The following is a 25,809-nucleotide window of genomic DNA, read 5'->3' on the forward strand; positions in this document are numbered from 1 at the left end:
TGAGTTCTTCTCACTTCCTCTTGGCATGGATGTGTGTCCCCACCCTTTTCTTGATGAACTTGAGGGCCTGCTTGTCCTTTGAGACCTTGAGCAGCTTCATGGCCCGTTGCTCCCAGATCATGTCCCGCACGGACTTGGTGTGCTTGGTGAGGCGCCCGCTGCGGCGGCTGTGCCTCGGCTTGCTCACGTTCTTGGTGACTTTGTGGCCCTTGTTGAGGCCCACGGCCATAGGGTAGCACACAGCCATGGCTGCTGCACGTCTATGGCTGCCGCGGCGGAAGCATAACCTTAACTTTTAAATACATGAGAAAGTTCTCAAAGTTGATCAGTGCTGTAAGATGCTGACCTAAAGGTTAGTAGTTCAGAGCTACCCAATGGCTCTGTAGAAGAATGACCCTGAGAACTGTCTATAAAGATTACAGGCAGGAAAACCCTGTGGACAGATCTACTTGTAATACATGGGCTAACTTGATGACCACTAATAACAACATGAGGGGAGCTCTGGTAGCCTACTGGTAAAAAGTTGCACTGCAAACCTGATGGCATGTGGATCGAATCCATAGGAGAAAGATGGACAGTCTCCTCCTGTGCCATTTACTGCCTCTGAACCCCCTGGAGAGTCATGTATGGGTCCTTTCTGACTCTGTGGTACATCATAACAACATTTCTACAGAGCTCAGATAGCCTAGTAGTAAGCAGATATACTGCAATCCCAAAAGCATGTGATTCAAATCCACCAGCTACTCTGTGGAAGAAAGAGGAACAGTCTTCAGTGTGCTTTACTGTCTCTGAAAAACCTACTGGAGGCCTAACTGTGAGCCAGGTCTGACTTGACAGCACCCAACAGCAGCAACAAAAATAATATGTGGAGTAGTATTTTAACATAATTTGGAGTTTAAAAATGTTTAAAAATCTTAGCTACAGATTACAGTTTTATTAATACCTTGGAATTAATTTATATTAATCTTTACCTAAAGTTAGCTAAATCACATTTACATTTATCTAAATTTAGATTTATCTAAATCTAAACTTACCTGAATCATATTTTTGCTCAGACAAATCCTATGGTGGTTGTCACCTCCCTAAAAATTAAAAACAAACCAGAGGAATTGCCACAACACCAAAATTCATTGTCATTGACTCATAGCTGACACAGGGGGAGATTGCTATTTTTTTCTCTTGGAGTCGCTGGTCAATTTTTATCACTAGAGAACTAAGACCTTTGAGTTATCAGTCTACTTCCCACGTGAATTACATCACCATAGCTTCTCCCAACCAAAAGCTGCCTTGAAATGCAATGGTAGTTTAGGCTTTCCTTAGAGGTTCAGCTTTGAGCTATTCTTTTACAATTTTTTTATATACTCAGATCTGCTTATATTCATTAGATTTTAGTTATTCCATTGAGCTTTTTGTATCTTGCTTTGAATTCATGTTATTCAGGTACTTGTTATCTAGGGATAATATTTAACTTTTATTTTTAAATCATGACATCTGGGTCTAGTATTTCTAGATTCATGCCGTGTATTTTCCATTTTCTCTCTCTTTTTCTCCCTCTGTGTGTGTATGATAGCTTTTTTCTTAAAGGGCTAGTATGTTCAGTGAAGCTCATTTTAAGTAATCAGTACTTTTCACCAGTGGGCATGAAACCTTAATCTGTTCCTAGTGAAGAGTACTTTCAAGCCACTTAGATTTGGATTTGAATAGTAGTTTTAGTATTTGTATGAGTTAACGTTTCCCTTAAAAATTTGGCATATATTTTGAATGGTATTTTGAATTTTAAAGTAATAGAGGTTAATTGTTTAACTCTATACACATTATTATTATTGATGGCAGATATTAAAAGTATTTCGTAGCAATAATTTCAGTAAATTTTTTGTCACACTCTATCATGAGAATAAAGGATTTTGTAAACTTTTTATCCTTTTTTTATTGGTTTGCATACAAGAATCCATATACATTGTGTTTCATGTAAATATGTTGTATTTTATATGAGCTTTCATTTACATTGCATTTTATAGAATTATTAGTCATTTATTCCTATTTTTACCCTGTTTTTTCAAGCCTTCATGGAATCTTTTCTATTCCTTTACCTCCACATCGACCCACTAACCTTACTATCCTAGTGATTTTCTTTCTTCCCCTTTTTTGCCTGCTTCTTCCTTTTCCCTTACCCTTTGAACACATCTTACTCACTTATCCTTCTATTTTTATAATGTTCTCATGCAGTGTTTAAGAGACTTGAATTATTTCACTAAGCATAATGCTGTCTAGACTCTCCCATGTTATATATAGTATTTTATGAAAACGTAATTCTTTTGTGATGTAGAGTGGTTTAGTCCACTGTGTGAATGTATCAGTTTTCTCAATCCATTAATTTATTCATGAACATTTGTGATATATCCATTTTATTGCTATTTAAAGCTGATGTGAAAATAAGTGTACATCTCTTCTCTTGGTGTCTCAGTTCTGATTTCTTTGGGAAATATTCCTAACAATAGAAGAGCTATGTATATGGAATTTCTGTGTTCAGGTTTTTGAGGAAGCACTAAACTACCTTCTAGAGTGATGGTATTGTTTTACAATTCCACTAGCAGTGCATGAAAGTTCACATCTCTTCACATCCTCCCCAATATTTATTGCTTCCTGTCATGTTAAACTTTACTTCTGTTAACTGGGTGAGACGGTATCTTGTTTTGATGTATTTTTTTCATTTTTGCAAAAATAAATTTTTAATCTTTACTTTGATTTAAAAATTACTCTTAGTATGGTGCCAACACCAGCTGTGCCAAAAGGGCTCTGGAGAGGCGTTCATAGGAGTACGCATCTGTTGCTCTTCTTTGGTTCTGGCGGCTCCAGGACAGCCAATACAAATACAGGACAGTCAAATACATTCTTTTATGCCTTCCTGTGTGAGTCAACAACACTCCACATATATAACAGCCTTCAGTTCATGGGCCAGCTTTTTATAGCAGTCTCCAGGGTGATGGGCTTCTATTTATTCTTGACAAGTTTCTCAGTAGTAGAAGGGTTATCTCTCAGATTAATTTGGGCCCAAACAAGCTAGAAAGTGGTCAGCTGTTTCAGGTACTCACTTTTCTTTCACATTTTCAAATGAGATTGGAGAGAGACCACTGTAAAACAGGCTGAAATGCATCTGTTTGTAGATAACTCAGTGGTTGTACTTGGTCATAGTCCTCTTTCCCTGCAGTATCAAAAGGTCTAAGAGTATATGGTTCTCCACCAACCATAACTATGTTAAAATAGTTAAGAATCAAAACAAAAACATTGTTGTCAACAAAAACAAATAGTTATCAAAATTAGTCAGGACGTATTCAGATGGAAATTTTTTTTGTTGTATACTATATCAGGAGATACCATCATTTACAACATAATTGTTTGCATTGCTGAAACAGTTTCATGTCCACTTTAAGTGTTTTAGGTTTGATGCTGACCTCAACTTCTCTGCCAGGGCATTGGCAGCACCGCCTGATTTGTTTCTTGATTGTCCATAATTTTGAACATTTCTTCATATGTCTGTTGGCCATTTGAATGTCTTATTTGTGAAGAGTCTTTTCATGTCTTCTGCCCATTTTGTCATTTGGAGGCCCTGTAGGATTCTGTAACCTTCATTTATTAGACCTGTGTCTGAAATGTCATTGTCAAATGGTTTTTCCCAGTCTGTAGGCTTTCTGTTTACTACCTTAGAAAAAAAATTTTGGATGCACACAGGGTCTTGATCCTTAGAAGGTCTCATTTGTCGATTTTATCTTCTCCTGGATGTCCTTTTTGACTATATTTGCAAGCTTATGAAGAACCTTTCTTGTAAGCAACAGTTATGTTTGTTCCAATGGAAATCTATGTCAGGGGATTTCTTAATATATGTTGACAGGCTTTTCTTTTGGGGGATATAGTTCAGTGTTTTTGTTTTGATTCTGAAACAGACACTTAAATTTCCTTTTATTTTTAATAACTTGAAAAATATATCATTCTTCCACCCTTCTTCTACCCTTCACTGTTTGGGCTATTATAGGTTTCTTGTTCCTTTTTTATAATTGCAGCAGTCATACTGTCCATATATGATTCTTTACAGTTTGACTCACCTTTATCTTGGTCCTAACAGTGTTCTTTATCAGTACATTATATTTCTGTTTCAATATATCCCTCTCTTCCTAGGATAGCAGAGACTAGTTGGGTGGAGGTGGATGTGTGAAAGAATAGATAAGATGTCATGAAGTTTTGATGAGGGAGAAAGTCAAACTTTGTGAATAATTAATGACATAAAAATAATGTACAGAATTGATTGTATATAAAACTCAATCTGTATGAATGAAAAAAATGTGTTTGAATAGTTTTATGGAAGGAAATTATTTTATAAATAAAAAAACCTTAAAAACATAGAAAACCATATCTTTTATGAATAATACTAATTTTGAATAAAATGTCCTTTTCCTTTTTTTAAAATAGAATTGCTTTAAATATTACATGAGTGATGATATTAGCCGTGACTCAGATGGAATGGATGAACAATGTAGGTAAGTAATGAATAAGTATGAACTGAAAGTTTGGTGTGGTTGTTTAGTTCTTTGAGGGTAAGTCTTACGTATCTTTAAATTAGATACATATTTTGATGACGTCATAAGTGATGTCTTTAAAGATTCCTGTTTCCATAAGCTTTTAAGTTTATAGTTGTTTAAGTTTCTAGTACAGAATTAGCAGATAATTTAAATTCATGAGTACTGGCAGCAAAATTGAAATTGTTTTACTGAAAATATTTAAAAGAAATTTTATCAGGAATAATATTCTGATCTTTAAAAATTTTCAGGTGGTGTGCTGAAGGTGGAAATTTGATTTGTTGTGACTTTTGCCATAATGCCTTCTGCAAAAAATGTATTTTGCGCAACCTTGGTCGAAAAGAGCTTTCTGCGATAATGGATGAAAACAATCAATGGTATTGCTACATTTGTCATCCAGAGCCTTTGTTGGACCTGGTCACTGCATGCAACAGCGTATTTGAGAATTTAGAACAGTTGTTACAGCAAAATAAGAAGAAGATAAGAGTTGACAGTGAAAAGAGTAATAAAGTTTATGAACATACACCCAGATTTTCTCCAAAGAAAAATAGTGCAAATTGTAATGGAGAAGAAAAGAAATTAGATGATCCATGTGCTGGTAGTATAACCTACACTTATTCAGCACTAATTGTGCCTAAAGAGTTGATTAAGAAGGCAAAAAAGTTGATTGAGACCACAGCCAACATGAATTCCAGTTATGTTAAGTTTTTGAAACAGTCAACAAATAATCCAGAAATCAGTTCTGCTACAAAGTTACGTCAGCTTAAGGCTTTTAAATCTGTGTTGGCTGATATTAAGAAGACTCATCTTGCATTAGAAGCAGATTTGAATTCAGAAATCCAAACTTTGGATGCTATAATCAAGGAGAAAAATACCAAAGAACATAAAGGTGTAGATGTTAAATCTGAAACAAAAGTGAAAAAGGGAGAAAAACCCTGTATTTTGGAAAGGAAGGATATTTCAAAGCCTGAGTATAAACAGTCAAGAAAACAGGTAGATAGTGAGCATGTGGATCAGGATTTTCTAACAGAGGAACAAAGAACAAATAAAAGTACCTGTTTTGACCATAAGAAATGTAATAGAAAAGAACCACGATATGAACCTGCTAACACTTCTGAAGACTTAGACTTGGATATTGTGTCTGTTCCTTCCTCAGTTCCTGAAGACATTTTTGAGAACCTTGAAACTGCTATGGAAGTTCAGGCTCCAGTTGATTATCAGGGAGATGGCATCAGTGGAACAGAACAAGAACTAGAAAGTTCTTCAGTAAAATTAAATATTACTTCAAAAGACAACAGAGGAGGTATTAAGTCAAATACTTCAGCTAAAGTAACTAAAGAATTATATGTTAAACTCACCCCAGTTTCCCTCTCTAATTCGCCAGTTAAAGGTGCAGATTGTCAGGAAGTTTCACAAGATGGCTATAAGTATTCTGGTGTGAACCCAAAGTCAGAAAATGGTGGACCTGCACAGGAAAGCAGAGATGATGAACATTTGGTTGGAAATGAAGGCCTTTTGCTTTTAGAAGAATCTGATCTTCGAAGATCCCCACGTGTAAAGACTACTCCCTTGAGGAGGCAAACAGAAACCAACCCAGCAACATCTAATTCAGATGAAGAAGCCAATGAAACAGTTAAGGAGAAACAAAAATTATCAGTTACACCAAGAAAGAAGGATAAGCGGAACTCTTCTGTCAGTGTTACGGATAATCCTAAACCTAATGAATTGCCTAAATCTCAGCAGTCAGTTATTTTGGATCAAAATTCAGACTCTGAAGAAATGATAACAATCCTTAAAGAGGTAAGCAGGATGAGTCACAGTTCTTCTTCAGATACTGATATTAATGACACTCATGGAAACCACGAGAAAATATTATATAATATAAAGACTCACATAGAGAAAGATGATAAAGGAAAAAGGAAACGAAAAAGTTCTTCTTCTGGTTCAGATTTTGATACTACAAAGGACAGATCAGCTCATAGCTCTGTCATTTATAAAAAGAAACGTCAAAATCAGTCTGAATCGTCTAATTATGATTCAGAATTAGAAAAAGAGATAAAGATCATGAGTAAAATTGGGGCTGCCAGAACAACCAAACAAAGAATTCTAAATAAAGAAATTAACAATTCTTCTGAAGATGAAAAACAAAATGAAAAAGGAATGGCTGTTCAAAGGGAGAAAAATTTGAAAACTGCATGGGAAAAATCATCAGGAAATGTTGAACAGAAAGATGGGGAGAATTTCTCTTCAGCTGAATCAGGCACAGTTGATGAAGATAAAACTGTCAGGGAATTAAGAGACAGGTTCTCTAAGAAACAACAGCCAAGTTTTTCTTCTGATGGCATGCATAAACTGTCTTCAGGGAAAGAAGAGAGTTTTGATTCTTCTGATACAATAAAAAGGGCTGACTTGAAAGAAAAGAGCAAGAATTTAAAAGTTAAAATGATGTTTAAGAAAGGTCAGAGTAACATATCTGAAGTTGCTGAGAAAGTCCCAAAGAAACAACAGAGTGATGAGTCCTCTGGAGATGAGAAGAATCAGGATAAACAGCAAATTAAAGAAAAAGAAAATAAAGTTACATACTTTAAGAAAAAAATACTTAAGATGGAACAGCATTATGATTCATCATCTGATGACAATGAAAAATTACCTGAAGGAGAAGAAAGTTTTCATATTCCTAAAGGTATAAAAGAAAACAAGAATGAGAAAATGAATGGAAAGAAGACAAGTAATAAGACAAAGGAAAACGCTTCTAAAAAGAATGAATTTTCTGATAATGTTGAGAAGTTACCAGGAAAAGGAGATAATTGTGACTCAGAAGATAAAAAGAGTAGTAGTGGATTATCTGGTAAAGAGAAAAAAAAAAGTAACTTGCCTGTAAAGAGTTCAAGGAAGGGACAAGATTGCTCATCATCTGATACTGACAAATATTCCATGAGAGAAGACGGCTGTGTTTCCTCTGATAAAAGGCAAAAAAGGCTAGAACTGAGAGAAAGAAGAAACTTTAGTTCAAAGAGAAATACTAAGGAAATTGAAAATGATTCATCATCATCTGATGCCGAGGAAGGTTTTTCGGAAGAATATAAAAAACAAAAGAAACAAAGACCTATAGTTAAAAAGAAGACAAATAGTGTCAAGGAAAACAAGAGAAATTCCCATCAAACAAGCACTAAGAGAAAGCAAGCTGAGATTACCTCTTCATCTTCTGATTTAGGAGATGATGATCAGAATTCTGTAGGTGATGGGAGCAGTGATGAGCAGAAAATTAAGCCTGTGACTGAAAATTTAGTGCTATCTTCACACACTGGATTTTGCCAATCTTCAGGTATGCAGGAATAAATAAAAAAATTATAACTTGTGCTTTTTTTTCCCTTTTGAGTAACTATATTCTTTAATTATTTTCCAAAGTCAATAAAATTCAAAGTTATGATTAAATACAATTGAAGTATAGTTTAAATGTTTACCATAAAGTCTAAGAACCTATGGGTTCTTTTCATTATTGGAAGCTACTCAGAAAAATATTATTGTTGTTATATGCCGGGTACCATATTTATTGAGTAATTATTTAGAGTCCAGCTTTCTTTATCGCTTTTCTTTTCTATTACCCAATTTTGTATAGCATGGTTTTATTTAGTTCTAGTGAGGGAGCCCTGGTGGTGTAGTCTGTAGAGAGTTGTGCAGTCTGTAGTGCTAACCTAAAGGCTGTGTCAGTCTGGCAGTTTGGATCCTCCAAAGGAGACAGATGCTAAGTCTCTTCCTATGTCTTTTACAACCTCTGAAATCTCACCTGAGGGTAATCTATAACTCAGTTTTTATTTCACAACATTGAGAGTGAAAGGGTTTTATCGGCGTTTATTGCTTTTCTCCATAATAACTAAGCAGTCATTTAACAATCATGGGAAGTCAGTATAGTACAAGTAGTTCTATAAGTATTTATTCATGGATTTTTGCATTGGACATGATAGCTTTGTTGTCTCATGAAATTTTTGGAAATAATTTAGAACATTGAAACCTTTCCTGATTTTTATTAACTAGTATCTAATGATGTGAACAGGTCTATCTTTTAAAGCAAAACCGAAAACAAACCAGTCAAGCCAAAAGCATAAGAAAGAAAATGCAAGCAGTATATAGATTGCCTCATCCTGTTGAGGTTGAACTCATCTTACCTGATGAGTTTATATGGAAAACAATTGGGACATGCATGCTCTGTTCTTTAATGTTCTGCTCTATCAGATGCCTAGATAAGAGTGAACACTGACTATATTGTATATCTCTTAAAACTCCAGGTTCATATTCCCATGCTTGAAATTCTTGGGGCATATGTGTGTCAGAATTTTTATCTTTTTGATTTTTAGAAAGATACTGTTGTTATGGACAATAAAGTCGGAACTGTTTACATAACTGACTCTCCAGCAGAAAATTTAAGTAAGTGGAGGTTGCTCACATTTCTCCTTTAGAGCAGCTGATGCGTTTGAACTCTCTGTCTGCCTTTGGGTTGGTAGTGTGACTCCTGAACACTAGAGTTCTCTTTTCAGAAAAACTGTTGTGTTTTTAAAAGGTACTGTCAAGTATACTACAAATTCTTAGCAACTTGATGAACAGTGGATCTCAGCCTTGCCCCCTATGTGTGCTATCCTCATCATCCTTGATATACTTGAGCCCATTGTTAGAGTCACTGTGTCAATCCATCTTAATGTCTTTCCAAACATGATGTATTTTTCCAAGAGGCTGGCCAAAGCACTTTGTTCAAGACATATGTGTTTGTTCTTTCAGAAGTACCTGGGATATTAAGTTGTCTTTCCCAGCACATCAGCTCAGCAGGCATTGATTCTTCTGTCATCCTTAGTCATTGTCCTACTATCAGATGCATAGGAAGGAAGTAACTGAATAGACCGTGCCTGAATCAAGTGTACCTTAATCTTGAAGCTCACATCGTTGCTTTTCGCACATTAGAGAGGTTCTTGACAACACATTTTCCTAATGCAAAATGTCTTCCAATTTCTTGACTCCTGGTCCGAAAGTGTTGCTGGTGGATGTAAATAAGAGAAAATCATTGACAGTTTCACCCTTTTCTCCATCTATCATGCTGTTGCTTATTGGTTCAGTGGTGATCTTCTGCAGCAAGAATTTTTAAGTCTTCTCAGTTCACAAGCGTGATAGTGTCATCTGCATAATGCCGGTTATTGATGAGTCTTTGTCCAGTTCTGATACTATAGTCTTCTTCATAAAATCCAGCTACTTGAGTAATTTTCTCAGAATATTAATTGCATAGATACAGAGAAAGGATACAGCCTTGACACATATCTTTCTTGCTCTATTTGGACAAAATCTTCTAGCTCTAGGTTTCATTTAGAAAGATAATATAGCATGAATAGGATCTGTTACAACAATCCCATGATTAAATACTTTATAATTTCTATAATAAATCATGTGAACTTTCACACTTGAGTAATAAAAAAATTGAGATCAGGTTTATAATCTAAACATCTAAAATTTCAGTGCTGTGTGTATATGTGAGAATATTGATTTATATTAAAATACACAGATTTCAGTGCACCCATACTGTATTTAAATTATCAAGTTAGTTTTGATAGATTAATAGACCAAGAATGATAAATCGTGACTGGTTGCTTGGAATACCCCTTTAACAAATACTAGGCTATTTATCTTAAACTGGATTTTATGATTCAACAGTTTCACTAGTGAAGTCAACATGTCTGATTTTCCAAAATAATGTTTGAGACTTGCTGTTACTATTTTTAGATGCCATCGAATGACTTAAGACTCATGCAGCCCTACGTAATACAGAATGAAAAATTGTTTAATCCTGTGCACCTGTATCCTTATTATATGTAAGCCCATTGTAGGAATCACTGTTATCAGTCTATCTCATGAGGATCCTTTTTTTCCCCCCTGCTGACACATTACTTTCTATCAGACATGGTATATTTTTCTGGGTACTAGTTAACACCCTAGCCTTTTATGACCATTTTGGTTGTACTTCTTCCATGACACATTTGTTCTTGCAGGCCAAAATACTCATTATCATTCGCTAGCACCAAACTTAAAATGCAGTTTTACTTAAAATTTTTCAACTTTTGCATGTATATGAGGTATTTGAAAATACTGCAGATTTGGTTAGGCACACCTTAGTCCTCAAATTACATAGTTGTATTTAACATTTTAAGGATATCTTTTTCAGAAAATTTGTGTAATGCAGTTGCTGCTGTTGTTATGTGCCGTTGAGTCGATTGCGACTCATAGCGATGCTGTGTACAACAGCCCTAAACCCTGCTCTATCCTGTGCCAGTTGCACTGCCTCTGACACACCCATCCCGATTACCCCAGTCACCGAATCAATCCACCTCATAGAGGGTCTTCCCCTCTTGCGCCGTCCCTCCCCCCTCCCAAGCATGATGTCCCTCTCCAAGGACCTGTCCCTCCTTACAGCATGTCTAAAGTATGTCAGACGAAGCCCCAGAATCCTTGCCTCCAACGAGCAGCCCGGTTTAACCCTCTCCAGGATGAATCAGTTTCTTTTCTTAGCAGTCCATGGTACATTTAGTACTCTTCTCAAGCTCAAAGGCATCAGTTCTCCTTCTATCCTTCCTAGTCATTGTCCAACTCTCTGATACGTAACAAGTGATTGCAAGGACCATGGCCTGTATCAGACACACCTTAGTCTCCAGAGTGACACCATTGCTCTTCAGTACCCTGGAGAGGTCCCTAACAGCAGAGTTTGCCATTGCAATAACTTTTTCATTTCCTGGCTGTTGGTGCCAAGCTGACTAAAGTTGTTAACAATCTCAGTCTCTTCGCCATCCATCTTGACGCTGCCAATTGCTCCAGTGGTGAGAATCTTTGTCTTCTTGACATTGAGCCTCAATCCGTATTTGAGGCTGTAGTCCTTGACCCTCTGCAGTGAGCGCTTCAGGTCCCTCCTCAGTTTCAGCAAGCAGGGTTGTGTCATCTACATAACGCAGATTGTTGATAGATCTTCCACCAATCCTGAAGCCACACTTCTCCTCATAGAGCCCAGCCTCCTGGATAATCTGTTCTGCATACAGGTTGAAAAGGTATGGAGATAGGCCACATTCCTGGCATACGCCTTTCCCAATTTTGAACCATGCAGTGTTTGCTCTGCTCTGCTCTGTTCTGACGACTGCCTCTTGGTCCAGGTATAGTTTTCACATTAGAACAATCCTATTCTTCTCAGAGTCACCCACAGTTATGATCCACACCGTCAAATGCCTTCGCATAATCAATGAAACACAGATAGACATTCTTCTGGTATTCCCTGCTTTCAGCTAACATCCATCTCACATCAGTTACAATATCCCTAGTATCACAACCCCTTCTAAACCCAACCTGGGCTTCGGGCAGTTCTCTACTGATGTGCTGTTCCAGTCATTTTTGGATAATCTTCAGTAGAATCTTGCTTGTATGTGAAATCAATGATATTGTTCTAAAGTTTCCACACTCTGTTGGGTCACCTTTCTTTGGGATGGGAACAAATAAAGATCTCTTCCAGTCAGTTGGCCAAGTGGTTGTTCTCCAGATTTCTTGGCACAACTTGGTGAGCACGTCCAGGGCAGCATCTGTGAGCTGAAATACATCAATTGGTATACCATGTGTCCCTGGGGCCTTATTATTATACCATCTATTCCTGGGTCGCTAGAAGTCACAAGTGACACAACAGCACATAACAACATCCGTAATTTGTTATAATCCATACGTTTGTATAGTCATTAAATACACAGATAAACATTTTCTACTTTTAGCCTCAGTGCATATGGTATTGGTATAATCTCCTTCAGTCCATGTCCTCTTTTGAATCTGACATGAATTTCTGGTAGCTCCTTGTCCATATACTGCTACATTTATTTTTAAATTCTATTCAGCAAGCATTTACTTTTGTGTGGTGCTAATGACATTATTGAATAATTTCCACATTCTGTCAAATCATCTTTGGAAAGGGCATACTGTGCCTCTCTTTTACTTGCTCAGGTAATGATCTTTCAGATTTCTTGCCTCCTATTTTTGAGTGCTTCTAGTGTTTCTTTTGTTGAAACATCTCAATTGATATTCCATAAATTCTGATGGTTTTGGTTTTGTTTTACTGTGTGTTTCTTTTTAAAAAAACTAATTACTTTTGTGTCACTTGTACGTCTTCCTTTTGTGTTTGATTATATACAACCTCATGAAATGTTTGAACACCTGTTTTTTTGGTACAGTGAATATGTATTCTACCTTCTTTTAAGGTTTCTGGTGGCATTTAGTATTTTCTTAATAGAATTCATCAGTATTGCAGTTCACAGTTTTAATCTTCAGTTCTTTCAGCTTGACAAATGGAGCATGTGTTCTTCCCTTTTGGTTTTTGGAATATTTCAGTATAACTCAGTGGCACCTAAGAACAACCACAGCATGTACAGGTTAATTTGAGAGACAGTTTTGGAATATCTCAAAAAGATCCCATTGCACAGTGAGTTTAGCTTGATTCCAGTTTATTTAGCAATATTTAAGTATCCAATTGAGTACACAGAGCTCTAGTGGCACAATAAGCTAAGTGTTCGACTGTTAACTGAAAAGGTCAGCAGTTGGAATCTACTAGGTGCCCTGAAGGGGAAAGATATGGCAGTCCCTTGTGGTTAAGATTATAATCTTGGGAAACAGATGGAGCATCACCATGAATTAGATGCAACTCAGTGACACTCAGGTCATGACATCGAGTTGGAACTTACTCATAGCTGACCCTGCAGTGAATTTTTAGGCTGTTAGTCACACACAAAGAAATTAACTCCTTTTTCTTCATGGATTTTAACTTTGAAATAGGCAGAAAGTTTTGAGCTAAGAGCATAGCTCACTACAGACTTGGCCACCAGAGCTCCCTAACTATAGTAGTGGTTTGTAAGGATTCATGATGCCTGTTTGTGCCATGATCAAAAGTCTGTAGTCTAAATCTACCAATTGCTACATGAGAGAGAGAGATGTCACATTCTGCTTCCTTTGGGAAACCATTGATTTTTTTTTTATTTTTCCTGTACTCCATCTTAAAGGATATACTTCATCTAAGATTGAAATAATAAGTTTTGAGGACTCTTACGTTTTGGGCTTTTAGGTATGGGGACAACATTTTCTTAGAAATTGCTTGGAATTTTTATGAGTAACTAAGGTGAATTACAGAGAGATTGCAATTCAGTAACAATGATGCAGGTAAAATTATTTTTTAAAAATTCAGAATAAATTAGAAAAAACAGAAATCCACCGTGCTACTATTATGAGGATAGACTTAATGTAACAAGTAGTGTTTGAACTAGATGATTAAGAATAGAGAAAATTTTGAAAAATACAGAAGAGGGAATGATAATATTTTTTCTACTGTTGTAGTCACAGTCAGCTGTGACTTAGTAACTGAAAATACAATATTATGAAATCTTGGCCAATCCTGTGTCATTTTTAACAAACTTTTGTGCTTAAGCATGTTGTTGCAGTCACAGCTGTAATCTACCTTATTGAAGGACTTCATCTCTGTTGTTGACTCTATATCTTTCTAAGCATGATGTCCTTTTCCAGGGAGTGACTTTTCCTGATAACATGCCCTAAGTAGATGAGGTGAAGTCTCACAATATTCTCCTCTAAGGAGCCCTCTGGCTACACTTCTTCCATGAGAGATATTTTCGTTCTTTTGGCAGGTATTTTGGTATGTTGTATTAAATATTCTTCTAACCATCACTTAAGAGACATTTATTTGATCTTTATTAATTCTTCAATTTTCACGTTCATATGAAACAATTGCAAATATCCTGACTTGAGTCAGGCACACCTTAATCTTGACGATGACATCTTTGTCCTTTTGTAACTTCAAACACGTCCTTTGCAACAGATTTGTCCAATGAAGTACATTGATATTTTCACTGCTTCTTCCCTGAGTGCTAATTGTAATAATATACTACTAATCCTATTAATTTGAAACTTGTTTGAGGCTTTTTTTTTGGAAGTGTCCAACTTTTTATTATTATTAGTAGTAGTACCCCACGCCAAGTCTGTAAACCATATGTGAACTGGACTACACAGAGCAACACAGCAGGTCAAAGTCTTTGTCCTTTGGTTTGCTGTCTTGATGGTGGTGGTTGTGATAAACTGAAGGAGACAGTTTAAATTTTCCTCCGCTTCTTAATTGGAATTGAGAACTTAGCTCATACTCTTAATCCACTCTCCACAAGACCATCAGCATTTACTCAGGTGCTGGAGGAGAAATCCTGAGTTGCAGCTAAGTCTAGTGAAGCCTACTGTACCAACCCCGCTGCATGGCTTTCAGGATCAAAGCCAGCTCGTAGCGGGGCATGCCCGAATGCACAGCGCGCGGCTCCGGACCGATCCGGCTCCCGGGACGCAGCGGAGAGAAAAGGTGCTAAACGCGCAGAGAAAAGACAGATTCTTACGCTCAAGCCCTCCCGGACGGCGAAAGCACTTGTTTGAGGTTTTTGTTAGGAGTTCTTTGGGATATTGTATAAATGATTTTTGCTTTTTTATCTTTCAGAAGCCTTGGTAACGTAGTATGCTAATTGGTGGCCTGCTTATTGAAGGGTCGGCAGTTTAAACCTATCAGGTGTTGTGTGACAGAAGCAAATTTGGTGTCTTTATCCATTGTAATTAATAGCTCTCATAACCCATTGCAGTGTTCCTGTGAATCAGAATCAGTAGTAGTGGCTTTGGTTTTTAGTATTTTTCTATTTTGAGTCTATAGATACCTCTTCAGTATAGATTTTTACCTGAACATAATATTATTAAAACAAACTTTAAATGTAAGGGAAAACTTCTACCATTTGTGGCTTCATGAGTAAGGAGTTGCTCTGCCAATTAAAGCACAGGTATTTTGGATCTACCATCTTCTCCATGGGAGAAAGAAGGGAAGTGCAGTTAACAGCTTTTAAAAACCTGCTGGAGAGTTAGCTATGAATTGGTTCCAGCTCAGGTTCAGTGGGATAGTGAGTGGTTTATCACTTGGGTATCCATTCACCCATGTATCTATTTACCTATTATTTCCTTTGATCAGTCCCTTAAGAGAGATAACTTTTACTTTTTATTCTGAAATAATTAAGATGCACAGGAAGGTGAAAAAAAATTTTCTTTTCAAACAGGTATATATTTTTGACCTAGTTTTCTCCAATGGTGACATCTTGCATCACTATAGTACTATTTTAGAACCATAACTAGGTCACTAGAGCTCCCTTGTTTCAACTATATTTCAACTATATGGGTATATAGAAATATATCTTATTAATATTCTTTGTAATTGTATCACATGCATATTTCCATTTTCAAAAGCTTCACCTACTCATTCATTTGAAGTTGATTCATAGCTGACCCTCCTGCAGGCTTTGTATATTGTAAATTTCTAAGGAGGAGATTGCCTGTCTTTCTCCTCTTGAACCTCCACAGAAGCAAAGCCTTTGAGTTAGTAGTCAAGGTCTCTATGTCACCAGACTTCTGTTCTACCACTACCACCACAATCATTAATTCAGATTTCGTTGCGTTCTTTTTAGACATTCCTGACTCTTTACAACTAACTACTAATCAGTTCTTAATATTTTTGTTGTTGTTGTTATTTTCAGACTAGAATCATGTGGTGTGTAACATTTGGTGACTAGCTTTTTTCATTCAGTTTAATACTTGTAAGTTTACCTAATATTTTTGATGCATTTAAAAGTAAATTATATAAAACAGGTAAATTATTACTAGCATACATTCTGAATATTTCAGCTTACATAGTATGAGAGTTCTCTAAGTGTGTTTTCCTTTTGAGGCAAAATTTGCCTACAATTAAATACAACAGTATTCTTAGACTTTTGATAAAAAGATAATATTTTAAATTGTTCTATCAAATATATTTTACTAAGCATTACTACAGCCCTTGGCTGTTGTCCTTACATTGGAGTCTTTTTGAGCTTGTGTGATTTCAAGTGTGTCAACATAAAACTATACTTCATGGTGTTTTCATTGGCTGATTCTTTTCCTTTAAAATTATGATGTGATGAAAGTTTAAAAAGCATATTAGGTTTTCATTTCATTATTAATAGACATTAGTTTGAAACGTTAATTGCAGTATCTACCATATGATCATCTCCTTATTGTATATTGCTTTTCCCTTCACTCATCATGGTACTGATCTTATATCTATTTAGTACTTTCACTAACCTTTCCATCCAAGAATGATGCTATCCTGTGTAAATATTTCTGTAACTTTTTTATAATCATGGCCTTATGTAATATTTGTCCTTTTGTGATTGACTTAACTCAGCATAATGTCTCTTAATTCATCCATGTTATGTAATGTTTATAGAATTCTTTATCATTCTTTAATGTTGCATGGTACTCAGTTTTATCAATATATCAGTTTCGTTCTTTATTTGTTGTTGGATTGTTTCGGTGCCTTTTATATTATAAATCATGTTGCAATAAACATGCATGTTCATGTATCTTTTCATGTGGCAGTTCTTCTTTGGAATATATAAACAAGCAATAGGATGTTAGATGAAATAGCATTATTAATTCCCCCCCCCCTTTTTTTTAGTAAACTTTTTTTTTAAAATTAAAGCCATCTTTATTGGGGTTTTTCCCCCCATTCATTCATTGTTTCACTTTTCTCCTCTTCCAACCCTCCCCCCTAGTACACTACCCTCTTATAAAAGTAAAACAGAAATTCTTTCATTGTTTTACAAACCCTCCCCCAGGTCCACTCTACCATGTAGCCTTTGCTCTAGACACCTGTCGTGACAAAAATACCTAATCACATATCCCTTTTAAACAGTTTTCTCCCTCATCTGTTTCAATGCAGTATACATTATTGAACTCATCTTTCTCAGTCTTCCCCGAACCCCGATGTCAGTCCTGTTTTACAACAGTGGCACCATGCAGTATTTGTCCTTTTGTAACTGAGATACTTCACTCAGCATAATGTCCACCAGAGTCACCCATTTTGAATAATATTGCATGAGTTTCTTGTTCTTCAATGCAACATAGTATTCCATTGTGTGAATATACCACAGCTTCTCTATCCATTCGTTTGTTGATGGGCACTAGGGTTGTTCCCAACTCCTTGCTTTTGTGAACAAAGCCACAATAAATATAGGTGTGCATATATCTGCTTGGATGGCAGTTATGATCTCTTTGGGGTATATTCCCAGTAGTGGAATTGCTGGGTCAAATGATATCTCTATTTGCAACTTTTTTTTTGGTGAGAAAAATTTATATTTAGAATTAGCCCGCTGGACTCAGTTTAGATGATCCCAATTTTGTTGACAACATCCAAAGCATCATAATCAGGAGCGAGTCGAACATAGACTTTCTTCTCTCCATCAGGCCTAATCAAAGTGTTGACCTTAGCCACATCAATGTCCTAGAGCTTCTTTACAGCTTGTTTAATTTGGTGCTTGTTGGCCTTGACATCCACAATGAACACAAGTGTGTTGTTATCTTCTTCATAGCTGACTCAGTGGTCAGGGGAAATTTGATGATGGCATAGTGGTCAAGCTTATTTCTCCTGGGGGCGCTTTTCCTAGAGTATTTGGGAGTCTCAGCGTCTTAGGCCGCTGGAAGGTGGGTGACATGTGGATCTTCTTTTGTTCTTTTTTTTTGGCTGTGGACGCCCTTCAGGACTGCCTTCTTGGCCTTTAATGCCTTTGCTTTGACTTCAGTTTTGGGAGGGGCAGTTGCTTCCTTTGCTTTTGGTGCCATCTTTGTAGAAAGCGCAACTTTTTGAGAAAGCGCCATACTGCCTTTCACAGTGGTTGCACCATTTTACACTCACACCAACAGGGAATAAGGGTTCCGGTCTCTCCACAACCTTGCCAGCATTTGTTGCTTGTTGTTTTGTTAAATTTTGCTATTCTGAGTGGGGTGAGATGATATAGTTGTTTTGATTTGCATCTCTCTTAGAGCTAGGGATTTTGAACATTTCTTCCATGTGCTTGTTGGCCATCTTAATGTCTTCTTTAGTGAAGTGTCTGTTCATATCTTGTGCCCATTTTTCTATTGGATTATTTACCTTTATCTTGTGGTGGTGCTCAAGTATTTTATAAATTCTGGATATAAGTCCCTTATCTGATATGTCATTACCAATACTTTTTCCCATTCTTTGGCTTCCCTTTTTACTCTGTTGGAGAATTTTTTTGATTTGCATAGGGATTTGATTCTTAGACGATCCCATTCATCGGATTTCTCAGGATACTTGGAAGACTGTTTATGTTGTGGATTAGGACTTCTAGCGTTGTTCCTAGCTCCCCCTTTTTCTTTTAGATTGCTTACGAAGTTCGTATACATTGTGTTTCACTCTATTCTTCATTCACATTAGACTTCATACAATCATTCACATGCATTATGCTTGATTAGAACCTTGCCTGTCATTACCTTGTCTTTTGCCCGCATCCTGCCCATTTCTCCCTAACCCCTAAACTGTGCACAAAACTGCTTTCCATAGTAATTACATCATTTTACATTCCTGTCAGCAGTGTCATCTCCCTACATCCAAACTAGCATTTTTTTGATTGCTGTTTCATTGAACTTTGTTATTGTTGTCTTGGTTAGATGATAATCTTATAGTTTTGATATTAATTTTTCTAAGAGATAATGTAAAAAACAGCAAGGGAGGGGAAGTATCTGACCTTTACTAACTTCACAAAGGAAGTTGACCTGTCCTAATCAGCAGCATCAGCAAAACAAAACCAAACCATTGCATGCTATCAGGGATGTCTCTCTTGCTCCCTCACTTCTTCCTGCTTATCTCAGCACCCCTCCTACTGCTTTGATCTTGCTGTGTGTGCCATTGAGTGGAGCCACCCTGTGAAAGATAGTTCTGAACTCTGCCCTATCTTGAGCCAGTGTCACTGTGACACACCTGCCCCCCTTGCCACATTCACTGTGTCAACCTGGCCTCGTGCCCAAAGTATTAGGGATGGAGCTTCACCGTCCTTGCTTCCATGGAGCATCCTGGATTCACCCTCTCCAGGACAGACTGACTTGTTCTCTTGACAGTATGCGTAAAATTTTTCTTCCTCATTGTCCAGCTTTCAAATGCATAGCAATTAATTGCAAAGACCATGTGTTGGATCAATTGTACCTTAGTGTCTAGACTGATGTTGTTGCTCTTTAGCATTCTGGAGAGATCCCTGATAGCACACTTTTCCAGAACAGCTTGTCTTTTGATTTTCTGAATGGAAATGCCAAAAGTGCTGATTCTGAACCCAAATAAGATGAAATTGTTAAGAATCTCAATCTCTTCTCCATCTATCATGATGCTGCCAATTGACCTGGTGGTTAGAATCTTTATGATGTTGAGATGCAGTCTGTATTGAAGAGTGCACCCAATTCTTAAAGTCTTACTCAGTTTTGATGAGCAAGATTGCATCATCTCCATAGCACAGGTTGTTGAGTCTTCCTGCAATCCTGATGCCAAATTTTTCTTCATTGAGTCTACCCTCCCGTATGATCTGTTCTGCATATAGATGAAAAAGATACAGAGAAAGGACACATCCCTGACACACTGCTTTTTTTTTTTTAAAAAAATAACATTTTTAATTTATACGAGATTACTTAGGAAGTTTGTGTACATTGTGTTTCACACAGGATTTTTTTCATTTTCTTTTTTGCCCCTCCCTACACCCATGAAATTGTGCTACCATATGATTAGCCAGTTATCCCCACTCCCCGCCCATCCTCACCACCTCTGTTCCCCCAAGCCCCCTTGGATCCTCATACATGTTGTATAATAATGGCCTTATACAGTATCTGTCCTTTTGGGACTGAGTTAGTGCACTTAGCATAATGCGCTCCAGGTCCCTCCCAAGTTAGGTAGTGATTTTCAAAACCATTGCTCCTGCATGCTGTGTAGTATTTCATCATGTGAATATACCATAATTTCTCAATCCATATGATTATGGTTGGACATTTGGGCTGTTTCCATGTTCTTACAATGGTGAATAATGCTGCTGTGAATAGTGGTGTACAAGTCTCCATTTGGCCTCAGTTCTCATTTTCTCAGGGTATCTTCCAAGCAGCGGAATGTCTTATGTTCATCTTTCTCCATACATTTTTTTTTATTTTGAACTACGCAGTGCTTCTCTATTTGTAGGACTACATCTTGGTCCAAGTGTAGGTTTCGCATGACCATAATCAAGTATTCTGGAATTCCCCTTCTTGTCATTGTTAGCCACAATTTGTTATCCACGTAGTGATAATAGTCAATAAAATAGAAATAGACATTCTTTTGGTACTCTGCTCTGAGCTAGCTCTCCTCTCCCTGGCTTTCTGGCCATTTTTTGAAGTTTCTCTTCAGACTTCTCCTTTTCTTTCTGGGTAATTTTTTTCTTTATACATGCACACACATTTCCAGTTTCCTGAGCCTTCTGATTAGTATTATATAGAGCTTGCTCACTTTTCCAAAATTTTTATTTATGTGTACTGTCTGTATTACTCTTCCATCCGGAGCCAGATGTTTATCTAATGGAATAATATAATAACCCTTTGCATTTTTCCAATTTGAAATATAAGGAGGGATCTTGCACTCCTGCTGTCATCTGTCATCTAGGAGAAGAAGGTGGTCCCTGAGGAATTTTCTTACTAATCTTGAATCTTGGAGATCCTATTGAATTCTTTCTTCAGCTCCACCTGCTTATCCCCAGAATTGAAAGTTACTTCTTGTTGAGATGGTGTGTACAGAGCAGAAGCCTGTTTATCAGCTGTTTGAATTGGAATAGATGCAGCAACCTTTGGTGGTAACAGATTTTTGCAAAGCTTCCTTTGTTTTTTCTGTTATCTCTTTAATGACTTTCTTTATTAGATCTTTGCTAGTCTGGGATGTCTGTGCTCAGAACTTTGTTCTAACCAGGTCATTGTACTTACTATAAATCTTGTCTTTTGACTGTCTTTGTTAAGCAGTTGCATAGTACTTAATTTCTTTCTTTTGTCCCATATCCAGTGGATACTGGGCCACATGGATCTCCATTGGCACCTCCATTTAAAAAATCCTCTAATAATTGAGATATCCAGCCTTTTTGGTACTCATATGGGGCAAGAGCCTATGGTGATGAAGGAAGAAGTTGAAGCTGCTTTGAAGGAAATAGCAAAAAATAAGGCCCCAGGAATAGATGGTATACCAATTGACATCTTTCAGCTAACAGATGCTGCCCTGGATGTGCTCACCAAGTTGTGCCAAGAAATCTGGAGAACAACCACTTGGCCAACTGACTTGAAGAGATCTATATTTGTTTCCATTCCAAAGAAGGACTCGACGGCACATAAAAACAACAACATAAGGGGGAGGTTCTCTTCCGGATGAAACCTGTGAGGTCTCCTGTGATCTCTGGGGATCTTGCCTTTTTTTTCAGCCTCAAACTGTTCCTAAGATAGCTGTGTTGGTGAAGGTAAAAAGCTGGTGACCACCTCCTCCTTCTTCTCTGAAGGCCATTTTAAACAAGGAATTCTTGATAACACACCATGCCATCTGAATATCTTCTTACATGATGCACCTTTTAATTGCCTTCTTCCTATTCTGTGGATTGTTTTCTCTTTTTTTGTGTTGAAGTGTTGGAGTTTTTGATAAATTTTAGAGGTGAGATTTTAATTTGCTGAGCCCTTGCAAAATATTTGTCCCCAATCTGTAGGTTATCTTTTAACTATTTTGGAGAATTTTTTCTTTCATTCACATAAAGATTTAATTTTTAAGAGGTCACAGTGGGTTAGTTTATCTTCTGCTGATTATACATTTTCAGTTAAATTTATAGTTTGTATGTGATGTGATCAAAGCTTTGGGGGCCCGTAGTTGCACTGTCAACTCAGTGGGAGTCAGTTCTAATCTACTTACTGCCTCTCAGGATAAAGATGGGCAGGCCCCTTCTGAGCAATTTATAACCTCTGAAAACCCAGTGGAGGTTCAGGTATGAGTTTATTCTAAGTCAATGGCAATGAACAACTAGAGTTACAAATTATACCATTGACTATAGCTTTTTTTGTGCTTATTTTTTTCTTTGATGATTTTATAGTTTTTACGTTTTATGCGTAGTTCTTTTATCCATCTTGAGTTACTTTTTGTATATGATCGAAGGTAGAGATCTTGTTTCCATTCTCTGTAAGTAAATATTTAATTTTGTCAGAAACATTTGTTAAAGAGGCTGTGTTTTCTGTATTGAATGAATTGTGTTTCTTTATTAAAGAGACATTTTTAAAATATTTATTTTTCGTTTCAATGAACATCTGCAGAGATTTTGTAATTCCATTCATTCTTTGCTGCACCTTTCTCCCCGCCTACCCCTCCCCCCCCCCCCGTTTGCTCCCCTCCTTGAAAAGCAAAAGAAAAACTCCTCCATTGGTACACAATCCCCCCCGCACACCCCCCACCCCAAATATAATCCACTCTGCAGCCCTCATTCCGTACTAATAAAGAGAAAATTTTTATGTTGTTAGGTGACATCAAATTGGTTGTGAATCATAGCTACTTTTCCATCCTCATTATTTCTGATATCTGTGGGTCCTTGTTATAGTCACTGTCATTCCATCTTGCTGAGTGTCTTCCTCCAATTCTCTACTTTTTCCTAGTATGAGGTCTTTTTTTCTAGAAATAATCCCTCCTAGCCACATCCCTGAAGTATATAAGAAGTTGCATCATCTTCCCCTTTAAGAAGCATCATTGTTTTACTTCCTCCACGACAGACTTGTTTGTTGTTGGGGATCTATTGAATTTTCAATTCAATTCTTTTCTCCCACATCATAATTCAAGAGCATCAGTTGCTGCTTCTGTTATCCTAATTCATTCTTCAATGTTCAGATGCATAGGAAACAATTCATAATATTACAGCTTGGATCTCGTCTACCTTGGTCTTCAGACTGCCTTATTGCTGTTTAACATCTTTGCTTTTTAGCACTTAGGGGAGATCCTTTACAGCCCATTTGCCCAGTACAACGCAACATTTGATTTCTTGACTGCTGTTACTGTGGGTGTCTAGCAGATTGCTATTGAGTATACCTGCAGTTGTGATGCCATAATCTTTTTCATACTGAATTTCAGTGATGATTCCCCCAGGTTCTTGAAATATTTGCCCATCATTCAGATTGAATAGGTAAAGAGAAAGGATGTATCATTGATACATACCTTTTCTGATTTTAGAACACACAGTATTCTCTTCTTTTAGGACAATACTACTTGGTCTGTGTATTGGTTTTACAGGAGCACAAGTAAATGTTCTAGGATTCTTCTCAATGTTATACATAATTTGGTATGGTACACACAGGTGTATCATTTGTCTAGTCAGTAAATACCTAGTCAAACCAAATAAACAAGTAAACCTCTTTATAAACCATTTTCCATCTATGCTGTGGTTATGTGCCATTGAATTGCTTCCGACTGATAGTGACCCTATGTACAACAGCTCTATACCCTACTCTATCTTTAGCAAACTTCATTGTCTCTGACACACCTACCGCCATTACCCCAGTCACTGAGTCATTCCATTTCATCCAGAGGCTACCTCTCTTGTGCATTCCCTCCACTCTTCCAAGTATGATGTCCCTCTCCAAAGACTGGTCCCTCCTTGCAACATGCCCAGTGTATGTCAGGCGGAGCTTCAAAATCCTTGTCTCTAAGGAGAAGCCTGTTTTAACCCTCTCCAGAACAGACTTGTTTTTTCTCTTAGCAGTGCATTATATATTCAATACTCTTTTCGAGCACCACAACTCACATTCTTCTTGTATCATCCTTAGTCATCGTCCAGCTTTCAGATACATTAGGAAGTAATTGTGAAGACCATGCCTTTATCAAGCGCACCTTAGTCTTCAGACTGACATTATTGCTTTTGAGTTCTCTGGAGAGGTCCCGAACAGCAGATTTTTCCAGTGCAATTAATCTTTTAATTTCCTGTCTGCTGGTATGAAGAGTGTTGATCATAAAGCCAAACAATCTGAAGATGTCAACAGTCTCAAATCTCTTCACTGTCTATTATGATGCTGCCGATTGACTCAGTGATGAAAATCTTTTGTTTTCTTGATGCTAAGCTTCAATCCATATTAAAGGCTACAGTTCTTGATCTTCTACGGCAAATAAATAGCTCAAGTCCTCCTCAGCTTCAGCAAGCAATGTTGTTGTCATCCACATAACTCAAGTTGTTGAATACTCTTCCTCCAATCCTGTTGTGACCATCTTTGTAGAGCCTAGCCTCCCAGATGATCTGTTCCACATTTAGACTGAAAAGTTGTGGAGATACGGTTCATCCCTGTCATATACCTGATCTGATTTTGAACCATACACTATTTCCTTGTTCACTTCTGATGACTGCCTTCTGTCCTGAGTATAGATTACTCTGTATACTCCTTCCATCTTGTTTCCTGGGTGATTGAACATTTTCCCCATAACATCCTTAAGTTTTGCAACTTGAAGGTGGATGAATTTATTTTTGCATTTTTAGTTGCATTGCATTAATGTGCATATCTGTTGATCTACAAGGAACAGGTTGTGACTGTAGTAGGTTCAGAGATTAAGAATAATAATCCTTGAGAACCTTGAGGAAATGGATATATTAAAACCAACAAACCCTAAAAATCCACAACCTATACAAATTGACCAAGATTGAAGTGGAGCATTTGAATAGACTCAAAACAGGAATTTAGCAGGTCATATAAGGACTGCACTCAAAAAAATTTTTTCTTCTTCAGGAGCATTGACTGTTTTTTTTTAAATAAATATATTGCTGGACATTTCTTTAGAGGCACCTTTGTGTCAATCAAAATAACAGTCTTTTAGTTTGTAGTTGAATTCATTAACCATTAGCACTTCCTGGGAATTTAAAAAAATTCTAATCATGTTATTTCAAATATATTTTTGGCACCTACAGAATATCATTAGATCATTTGCTATTTCTCAGTGATCGAGATGAAACAGTTTTAACTCTTAAAACACAAAATAGATGATTGTGTTTATTTGTATGTGCCATTGAGTTAAAATCCACTCATACTGATTTTGTAATGGCTTTTCAGTGGCTATAAATCACACCAGAGGTGTTTACTCATCTTTCTCCTATGGAGCACATGATTGATTTGAACAGTTTTCCTTTGAGTTGACAGCACAACTCTTCACCAGTAGGCCACCAGAGCACCCTAAATGGATTCTTAATAAAGTCTATTTCATGTCAGTGTGATGATTATCAGGATAGAATTGTTGCTGACTAGGATAGACTCTCACAACTGTTCTGTG

General features: G+C 36.9%; 1 protein-coding gene and 1 pseudogene across 2 annotated transcripts in view; one reads left to right on the top strand and one right to left on the bottom strand.

Moving 5' to 3' along the window:
* ATRX (alpha thalassemia/mental retardation syndrome X-linked) overlaps positions 1–25,809 on the top strand; it is a 301,403-nt gene that overhangs the window by 52,210 nt on the left and 223,384 nt on the right. For both annotated transcript variants that reach the window (XM_006902875.1, XM_006902876.1), the window contains 2 exons: positions 4,465–4,532; positions 4,823–7,896. In XM_006902875.1, the coding sequence (XP_006902937.1) occupies positions 4,465–4,532; positions 4,823–7,896 (3,142 nt within the window). The remainder of the gene's footprint in view (positions 1–4,464; positions 4,533–4,822; positions 7,897–25,809) is intronic.
* LOC102864058 lies at positions 14,858–24,960 on the bottom strand (annotated as a pseudogene).

Source organism: Elephantulus edwardii, unplaced genomic scaffold, assembly GCF_000299155.1.
Source record: "Elephantulus edwardii isolate Elephantulus edwardi_28Jun2011 unplaced genomic scaffold, EleEdw1.0 scaffold00464, whole genome shotgun sequence".
Lineage (NCBI taxonomy): Eukaryota > Metazoa > Chordata > Mammalia > Macroscelidea > Macroscelididae > Elephantulus > Elephantulus edwardii.